The 10,650-nt window shown below is 34.4% G+C and overlaps 1 protein-coding gene across 1 annotated transcript; it reads right to left on the reverse strand.

The window, feature by feature from the left end:
• Positions 1-1,746: 1,746 nt before the first annotated feature.
• dnal4b (dynein, axonemal, light chain 4b) lies at positions 1,747-7,760 on the reverse strand. The gene is made up of 4 exons (XM_067398743.1): positions 7,649-7,760; positions 7,113-7,195; positions 2,476-2,559; positions 1,747-2,381 (listed from the first exon to the last, which is right to left on the reverse strand). The coding sequence occupies exons 2-4, from the start codon at positions 7,182-7,184 to the stop codon at positions 2,217-2,219; spliced, it is 321 nt and encodes a 106-aa protein (XP_067254844.1). The 5' UTR covers positions 7,185-7,195; positions 7,649-7,760; the 3' UTR covers positions 1,747-2,216.
• Positions 7,761-10,650: the final 2,890 nt, after the last annotated feature.

Genomic DNA, 10,650 nt, shown 5'->3' on the forward strand with positions numbered 1-10,650 from the left:
AACATTCTGCTAAACATCTGTTTGTTTGTTTGTGTGTGTGTATGTGTTCCACAGAAGAAGAAAAATGTTTTTGGAACAGCATGAAATTAGTAAATGATGACAAAACTGAGTAAAGTATTACTTATTAATCATAATGTACAATATCTGATGCACAGATAAATGTACTTTTGCTGTAGGTATATTTAAAAGTGAAAAAGGTGAGCATAGAAAGGTTAATGTGTGTTTATGGATATGAAGGGCACAGTAACCTGACAGCAGGTCAGTGTGTGTGTGTGTAAACAGATGCTCTGAGCCAGATTTCTACACTCCCTTGTGCAATAACCTGTCAATAAAATGTGCCTCAACAACTCAACATTTGAACCCATGCTCTTTAAAACCGCTTCCTTCCTTAATACATTCATAAACATTAAATAAATTAACTGCCCAGACACAGGATGTGGTTTAGAGCAAAGGATCATGGTATTTTTCTCCACTGACTGCCATTTATAAGCAGTGTTGGGGAAAGGTACTTTTACGAGTAATGCATTACAGTATTGTGTTACTCCTTAAAAAAGTAACTAATTGTGTTACTTAGTTACTCTTTATGGAAAGTACAAAAAAGAAACACAAATGTGATGTTATCTAAAGTCATTTTTGCTTATTAGTATGGTTGAATTGGATCATCAAATGTCAGCAGCAAAGACATTGGTTAATAAAGTGAGATTAAATACATAAAGTATATTTGTGTTATTTAACATTTAATTAATGCGAGGAAACGCAAAAGCATTGAAATACAGTGTTGGGGGTAATGCATTGCAAATAATGCAAGTTATATAATCAGATTACTTTTCCCAAGTAACTAGTAAAGTAACACATTACTTCATTAGATCAGAGATGTGTGCGCTGTGAACATGATGTTCTAGAGTAAATCAGAGCATATATTACTTGCTTACTTGCAAAAAAACAGATTCAATATTCCTCAAAATGAATAAAAACAGTGAAATGTAAACTCAGGATTTTATGCAAAAGTTCTCTCGCAATTACATATTATTATATGTAATAATATGGTTTTGGCTCACGCTGCCGACGTGAGCCAACCCTGCAGTCTGCTTCAGTTGCCACTAGTTCGTCAGCGTCGGCTTGGTGTGTTCCTGCCTTGAGATACAGGCCAAAGGAAATGCAAAATTATACCTGTACAGTAGAGGGCGCAGCTCAAACACAAATGTGCTGCTTCCCTATAGTCATTTTTGCTTATTAGTATGATTGAACTGGATCATCAAAGTTCAGCAGCAAAGACATTGGTTAATAAATTTAGATTAAATAAAGTATATTTGTGTTATTTAACATACTTAATTATTGCAGGTTTGCATACTATTCTGAGTTTCCATTTCACTGATTTTATTCATATTGAGGAATACTGAATGTGTTTTTGTGCAAGTGAAATGAGTAAATGTATATTCACATTTAGTTACTTGTAATGCATTAACATAACACTGATTAAAAGTATATTTTGACTTATAACATCCATGGAACCTTTGCATTCCACAAAAGGTTCTTTATCGTGGAAAAGGTTCTTGAGATTTCTAAAATGTTCTTCAATCTAAGAAAAAAAAAAAAATGGTTCTTTTAACAACTGTTCACTGAACGGTTCTTTGGGGAACCAAAAAAATTCTTTAATGGCATATGCTGCGAAAAACCTTCCTTTAGAACTCTATTTTTAAGAGTGCAAGATAAAAAGGTACAAATGGTACAAAAGAGTTTCTCTTCTAATGGGGTTTTATTACACAAGACAATGACATAATAGTCATTAATAAAAACAAATACACATTGCAGCTGTGCAAAATGTACAACCCTTATAAAATATCTGAAGTTTTAAAAACAGATCATACATATTCACATATTCATTAAAAAATAGCATTTTGTCTTATAAAAATACTTTATCCTTCAGAAAAAAATGTAAGGGATAGAAATAATAAGCAGGATGGACAGAAAGGAGACAGATGGAGAAAAAGAGTGGCAAAGATGGACAATAAAACCCACAGATGGCCTGCCAGCCAACTGTTAAAATGGAGATGAAAACATAAAATGCTACATTCAAAATAAAAAGTATAAAATGATGCACCCTGTTCAGTAAGTTAAATAATCAAACAATAAAGAAACATATATACGTACTTGTGGCGCATCCATTATTAAGTCAGAAAGCACATGAAAAGTGAGTTTGCCAGACAGTGTTTGAGTTAGGAACACTTCCATACGCACACCGCCAAACTTCCACCGAAGAACATGTAAAGAAGGTTCTTCACTTCATGCGTAATTTCAAAACCAAAGCCCTCGCCAATCACCACGTGCCAGGAGTTCCCAAACTTCTTATCCATCGACTCCTTAATCATTTTTGCAGCGCTCTGTTAAGAAAGAAAGAACCTTAAGAATAAAAAATCCTAAAGGAGATCTTATTAATATCTGAACTGCTTCTCCTAGATGGTCATGTGAGCTAACCTCATTATTAGTGGCAAACTTCTCGCACGCCGTAACGCAGAGCTCCATGGTCTCCACCCGCATCTCCTCAGACATATCTGTGTGCTGTGGAGGACATATATGCTGCGGGTCAATTTGACCCACATCGATATTTGGTGGTTTTGATGTTTGTCTTTAAGTTTTGTGACTTTTTGTCATTTAGGGTCATGAACATGCCTGCAGAGTGTCAAAACTCTGACATGTTGTGGAATGTGTATGCAAAATTTATGTTACAATTATGTTTGGGGGTCAATTTGACAGACACAAAACAAAAAAACTTTTTTTGTTAAATCAGTTTCTCACATACTGTCTGAGGGTACAATTGACATTAGAGCAATGATTTGGGATATTTTTTCAAATATTAGAGATCACAAAAATGTTTAATTAATTAAAATTAATTCTTTAAAGGTTTAATAGACACAGGACGGTCATTGTTGTTTAGGAGTAAGATCACGTGGGTGTTTGCATCGAGATCGCAATATTTTAATGATTAATCATACAGCTAACTGACATTTACATTTTTGCATTTGGCAGACGCTTTTATTCAAAGAAACGTATACCGTGTTAACGGCATACATTTTTATCAGGTAATGCATGTTCAGTTTGCTGGGAATCAAAGCTATGGCTATGACCATGGTGTTGCAATTGCTATGCTCTACTGTTTGAGTTCAGGAAAGCACACTGAAAAAGTGCTTTTATATACTTCTTTTTTAAGTGTTTAATTTTGGAAGTTTGTATCCGACAGGAAATAAAAAAGGTAATTGTGACTTTTTATCTCACAATTCTGACCTTTTTTCATCAAAATTGTCTCTATCTTGCAATTCAATTGCAAGTTTATACCTCACAATTATAGAAAAAAAATCTGAATTGCGTTTTTCCTAACTATTGCAAATTTTTATTTCACAATTCTGAAAATTCTAAAAAAAGAAAACAGGTAATTGTGACATTTTATCTCGACGTTTTTGTCACAATTGCAATTTTATATCCCACAAATCAGATTTTTTCCCTCAGAATTTTGAGATATTAAAGGTCCCGTTCTTCGTGATCCCATGTTTCAAACTTTAGTTAGTGTGTAATGTTGTTGTTAGAGTATAAATAAAATCTGTAAAATTTTAAAGCTCAAAGTTCAATGCCAAGCGAGATATTTTATTTAACAGAAGTCGCCTACATCGAACGGCCAGTTTGGACTACATCCCTCTACTTCCTTCGTTAATGATGTCACTAAAACAGTTTTTTGACTAACCTCCTCCCACAGGAATACACAAAAAAGGGGGCGTGGTCTTGTTGCGCTCCCACGGAGAAGAGCAAGAGTTGCGTTTGTAGAGTGTGTTTGTCGCCTAGCCATGTCGTCGAAACAGTGTTATTTTCATCCCGCAGTCCAATCACCTTTGTTTGGCCTTCCCAGGGACGCTGTACTTACAGATCAATGGTTACAATTTATGTTTAACTCGGTTCCCGAAAATTATAATTGTGGTATCCTTACTGCAATAGTTAATGTTGGACTGCAGTGCACATAAACTATGTTTATGTATACGGCTGTTTTCTGTATGAGGTACCCTTCTGAGTGAGTGCTAACGTTGTACATTTTCTGTCGCTGCTTGTGGAGATTAAAGAGTTCAGTCTCTCGGGAATTATTGTCTTTTGTGTTCATTCGGCACGACACCACAATAATCCACATGTAAAACTATGTGCAGCACACGTTATGGTAAGAGGCGTGACCTTTCCGGGCAAGGAGCGCTAAGTTGCTGTCGAATCACAACACAGGAACCGCTGGCACAATCAGAACTCGTTACGTATTTCTGAAGGAGGTACTTCATAGAACAAGGAAGTCATCAGCCCGTTTTTATGACAAACAGCGGTATACAGATAAGTAAATTATGTGAAAAATACTGGTTTTTTTTACACGCGAAACATGAACACATGTTATATTGCACACTATAAACACAATCAAAGCTTCAAAAAAACACGAAAAAACGGGACCTTTAGCTCACAATTGCAAGCTAAAGTCAGAATTGCAAGATATAAACTCACAATTCAGAATTGTGAGATAAAAAAATCTCAATTATGTGTGGCTGAAAAAAAGCTTCCATAGTTTATAATATCACTAACTTGTCAAATTAAAAAAAAAAAATAGTTTTGAAATTTATTATATATATATATATATATATATATATATATATATATATATATATATATATATATACACCCCCTTTGAAAAGTAACATATCACATTTTGTGTTCATATCTCAATGAACACAAAAACAATTTCCAAAATGTTGACACAACTAACTTTTATATAACATCTGTTTAACATGAAAGTAAGGGTAATATTATATCTTAGATTACACATTTTTCAGTTTTACTCAAATTAAGGTGATGCAAAAATGAGCACACCCCACAACAAAAACTACTACATCTAGTACTTTGTATGGCCTCCATGGTTTTTAATGACAGTCTTCTAGGCATGGAATGAACAAGTTAGCGACATCCTGCAACATCTATCTTTTTCCATTCTTCAAGAATGACCTTTTAGAGACTGGATGCTGAATGGCAAGTGATGCTCAACTTGTCTTTTCAGAATTCCCCATAGGTGTTCGATTGGGTTCAGATCAGGAGCCACTGAATCACTTTCACCCTGCTCTTCTTCAGAAATCCAACAGTGGCCTTAGATGTGTGTTTAGGATCATTGTCATGTTGGAAAAGTGCACGACGACCAAGGGCACGGAGTGATGGTAGCATCTTTTCTTTCAGTATAGAGCAGTACATCTGTGAATTCATGATGCCATCAATGAAATGCAGCTCCCGACACCAGCAGCACTCATGCAGCCCCACATAAGGACACTGCCACCACCATGTTTCACTGTAGGCACCATGCTTTTTTCTTTGTATTCCTCACATTTGCGATGCCATACAGTTTTGAAGTCATCAGTTCCAAAAACATTTATCTTGGTCTCATCACTCCAGAGTATAGAGTCCCAGTAGTCTTCATGTTTGTCAGCTTGGGCCCTGGCAAACTCTAGCCAGGCTTTTTTGTGCCTGGGCTTTAGGAAAGGCTTCTTTCGTGGACGGCACGAAATGCCATTCCTCTGCAGTGTACGCCATATTGTGTCACGGGAAATAGTCACCCCAGTTTGGCTTTCTACTTCTTTAGATAACTGCAGTGAACTTGCATGCCGATTTTCTTCAACCCTTCTCATCAGAAGACGCTCCTGTCGAGGTGTTAACTTCCGTGGATGACCTGGACGTCTCTGTGAGATGGTTGCAGTTCCATCTTTTTTAAATTTTGCTACAGTATTCTGACTGATAAGTAAAGCTTTGCTGATCTTCTTGTAGCCCTCAACTTTATGGTGTAAAGAAATTATTTTCTTTCTCAGGTCTTGTGACATTTCTCTTCCATGTGGTGCCATTGCTGACAGCATGAAATGGGAAGGGGTTTTAACACCCTTTTATAGTCAACTGTCTGCTGGACACCTGTGTAATGAATAATTAGACTCACCTGTGGTTGAATTCTTGTTCAATTACACATTTGTAGTCTAAAATTTAGCTTCGCTCCAGAGACTTTCAGTGGGGTGTACTCATTTTTGCATCACCCTAATTTGAGTAAAACTGAAAATGTTGTTCTCTTAAATAATATTATTAACCTTACTTTCATGTTATATAACATATGTTATATAATACTTAGTCTTGACAAGATTCTGGAAATTGTTTTTGTGTTCATTTAGATATTGTTTAAAATGTTACTTTTCAAAGGGGATGTACTCTTTAATACAGAAGAGGATTAGGGCCAAGCAATAATAAAAAAATAAAACCATCTCGAGATTAAAGTTGTTCAATTTCGAGAAAAAACTCGTAAAATTTTGAGAAAAAAGTCGAAATAAAATGTTGAGAATAAACTCATTAAATTATGAGAAAAAGGTTGTTAAATTACAAGAACAAATTCGTTAAATTATGAGCAAAATGTCATTCAATTTAGAGAAAAAAGTCAAGATAAAATGTTGAGAATAAATTCATTAAATTATGAGAATAAAGTCATTAAATTACGAGAAAAAAAGTTGTTAAATTATGAGAACAAATTCGTAATTTAACACATTTTTTCTTGTAATTTAATGACTTTATTCTCAACATTTTATCTTGACCTTTTTCATGAAATTTAATGACATTTTGCTCATAATTTAACGAATTTGTTCTCGTAATATAACAACTTTTTTCTTGTAATTTTTAATGACTTTATTCTCAACATTTTATCTCGACTTTTTTATCGAAATTTAATGAGTTTTTTCTCGAAATTTAACAACTTTAATCTCAAAATGGTTTTATTTTTTTATTATTGCTTGGCCCTAATCCTCTTCCGTACATTTATGCTGAGCACTGCGTATATATATATATATATAAATAACTTTTGTTAGATGCTGTGATTAATTGTGATTGCACTATTTATTGACTGATTGATTGATTGTAATTTTTGTAATGTGTAAGTATTAATGTTAATGTTTTTTTGTTTGTTTGTTTGTTTGTTTTTTTGGTGGTTTTCAAAGCACCATAAAAATCATACCCAGAATCTGAACATAATACAATAAGATCATAAAAAAAAATGAAATCCATTCAACAACCGTTTTTACCCGTATGAGAGGAAAGCTGTGTAGTCTCTTATAGTCTGCCTCGTCCTTCTTGCCATCAACTGTCTCTGCCATGACGTTTAGCTCTAGATGAGGAGACATGAAATCAGAAATCAGATCCAATAAATCTAACATGGGTATGGGAAACTGTGAAATAATTAACACCATGGTACTTTGATACCATAGTACAGCAAACGTACTTCAAAGAATACAATTACATTTCTATTATAGGGTGCATATTACCATGGCACATTGTCCAAACAGCGTTAATAACATAGTGCTTTTTGATAATATAAATGTTATATAAAAGCATATTTTAAGGTGTTTACTAATAGTTGTGCATGCTCATAAAGCGATTATTAGCATTTCTTTGGAAAACGGACATTATAATATCAGGAAACCTGCTAGCTTGTTAGCATTGTTCGCTAACTTGAATGGCTAGGTCTCTAATTTTTATTTCTTTTAAGGTTTTTTTGCTACCTAAGTATTTAACGTTACATATAAACTAACGCGGGGAGTGTGAAGAGACATTTACGTACCGTAATGAAAGGAAACTCAAGTTCTATGTGCTTAAACCGACGTCGCTAGGGAGACATGTCCACCATAGCAACCACTCCTCCGCGTCAGCTGTGCGCGTAACCCCGCCTCCCGCAAAGTGTAGCTCGTCGTGATTCGTCCGTGGGCGTGTCGTTAATTCGTTCTGTCAAGAGCACGTCAAGCATTTCTATGGTCATTTAGCAAGAACATTTTTTGGTATTCATTATTTTGCAATATCTGTTGGGACACAGCATGGAGAATTCACATTAAAGAAGTATCCTGAAATACCACATATAGAATGTATACAGTTAAAAATGCTTGCAAAAAAAAAATTGCATTTGTTTTATTAACATTGCATTTACTCAAGATTATTTTGGAAGGATTATTTTGGGGAAAAAAATGGGAGTGTATGATATATTTGTGTATTTAATGTGCTTTTTTCATTTGCAGATTGATATTTTGGAATGTAAAGATTATCAGCCTTCATTATGCAATTATTTATTTTATTAAAATACCAAATACATAAAAGGCTAAGCTGGCTCTTTGTATATAAATACTTAACTTTATACTAAAAAACTTTTGGAATAAACTTAAAATAAAAAAAAAACAACAACGGTCATTTCATTGGTATATTCTGGAAAATTTTGCTTTAAATCATTCGACGGATCACATCTGTTATGTTCAAAGCCAGAGGTTCCGATAGTTGCGATAGTCAGTTTTCTTCCCTATTGTGACGTATATCTGAGTGAAACAGCTTCTTAAACAAGAAAAATGTAGGATGGGACTTGATTTTTGTAGCTGGAAGCCTGTGTTTTGCTATTGGTCGATCTCATGTGAGTGACAGGTTGTCCCGCCCTCGCGCCAGTAAACATGTCATCAGAGAAGAAATGAGCTGCAATGGGGAGGTGTAGTTATTTTGATTAAAGATTATGAGGGCACAATAATGATGTGTGCGATAAATAATTTATAATAAATACTGCAATATTAGATTAAAAAAACAAGAATAGTCAACTTTCATAGTGACTTTAAAATATATAATACAATAATCATGTCTTATTGTTTTTTTGTTTTTTTTAATAATTCACCCAAAAATGAATAATCTGTTATCATTTACTAGCCTTAATGTCATTCCAAATGTTAGGCTGCATATTGACAGCTTTTATCCACACAAGAAAATAAGGTTGTAGTTGTTGTTTGTTTTTTGCAAAGCTCAGTATTTATGAGCAAAGACACCAGCTGTGTCATATCCCCATTTAACCCCACTTCATGATAAAAACTGCTGTCTAGCTGCTGCATTGGTCCCAAACTACATTCATCTTTGTTGTTTTCGCTCTCACTTTTTACTGACCTGCATTAAGCTGTAGATACATCTGTGCACAGCTGGTGAGTTTGCCCCAGATAACTGTCACACTGTTCTAAGACCTGTCAGCAAGAGTTTATATTTATGTGTATAGTTTATATATACACATAAATATAATCTTATAAATTATATATACATAAATATAATCTTATAATATTATATAAATAATAAATATTTATATAAATATAAATATTTATATATCTCAACATAACACCGACTGTTACGTAACAGTCAGGATCATTAATATGTATGCCCCCAATATTTGCATATGCCAGCTCATGTTCAAGGCATTAGACAAGGGCAGCCAGTATTAACATCTGGATCTGTGCACAGCTGAATCATCAGACTAGGTAAGCAAGCAAGGACAACAGCGAAAAATGGCAGATGGAGCAATAATAACTGACATGATCCATAATTACATGATATTTTAGTGATATTTGTAAATTGTCTTTCTAAATGTTTCGTTAGCATGTTGCTAATGTATTGTTAAATGTGGTTAAAGTTACCATCGTTTCTTATTGTTTTCACTGAGACAAGACTGAGTTATTTTCATTATTAAACACTTGCAGACTGTATAATTCATAAACACAACTTCATTCTTTATAAATCTCTCCAACAGTGTGTAATTATAGCTTTAGCAACAGAGCATACTATCAAACTCATTCAGAATCAAATGTAAACATCCAATTAAATACCATACTTACATGATTAGACATGCTGCATGACGAACACTTTGTAAAGACCCATTTTTAGGGTTATATTAGCTCTGTGAACTTTGTTTATGCTATTAAAGGCGAGCGCAAGCTCCGTTGGCGGGGAGTGTGAGCATTTAAAGGGGCGGCAGCCTAAATCGGCTCATATTTAATGATGCCCCAAAATAGGCTGTTAAAAAAATTAATTAAAAAAAAATCTATGGGGTATTTTGAGCTGAAACTTCACAGACACATTCAGGGGACACCTTAGACTTATATTACATCGTTCTACGGCACCTTTAAAAGTTAATGACAGAGAAACGTTACAACACAGCAATAAAGCTCAAGTGTGTGATTTTAAATACTGAATACTCATCCCAATTTAGTATTCAGGGACAGCATTAAGCTAGCCATTTGTAGGTTTGGATATACAGTATGTAAATGCTTTAGGATTTTGCGGCACAGCATTTGATCATCTAAAAGCTTTCCGTGAGTTTCTCAGACAGACCATGCTTTGATTCGTGGATTAGGGGATTTTCAGTTACTAGATAGATTTACAAATAAAAGCAGGGGGAGGGGATAATCTAACCTCTGATTTGAGCAAGAATATAAAAGGAGGTTAAGAATGGTACTTTATGAGAAGAGAAGAGAAGAGAAGAGAAGAGAAGAGAAGAGAAGAGAAGAGAAGAGAAGAGAAGAGAAGAGAAGAGAAGAGAAGAGAAGAGGCTTGCAACAGATGACAGTCCGGCTGCGCATTGAACACAGTGACATTTACAGCGCAAGAGCGTTACTACCAAGAAAAGTGGCACTTTATGAACGTGTCTAACAAATGCTGCAGGGCAGATTTTGTACACCATCCTTTTTTTTGTACACCAATTTTTTTATTTTTTTTTTTAATGTGATTATGTTTTTTTTGTAAGGATGCCAAGCTGGCTTATTTGTGATTATTAAA

Source organism: Chanodichthys erythropterus, chromosome 10, assembly GCF_024489055.1.
Source record: "Chanodichthys erythropterus isolate Z2021 chromosome 10, ASM2448905v1, whole genome shotgun sequence".
NCBI classification, from domain to species: Eukaryota; Metazoa; Chordata; class Actinopteri; order Cypriniformes; family Xenocyprididae; genus Chanodichthys; species Chanodichthys erythropterus.

Excerpts from the sequence above, each read along its gene's own strand:
- dnal4b (XM_067398743.1), bottom strand. The coding sequence starts at position 7,184 with ATGGCAGAGACAGTTGATGGCAAGAAGGACGAGGCAGACTATAAGAGA. Across the intron at positions 2,560-7,112 it reads ACAGCTTTCCTCTCATACGG|CACACAGATATGTCTGAGGA; the intron begins GTAAAAACGGTT and ends TGTCCTCCACAG. Across the intron at positions 2,382-2,475 it reads AGTTTGCCACTAATAATGAG|AGCGCTGCAAAAATGATTAA; the intron begins GTTAGCTCACAT and ends CTTTCTTAACAG.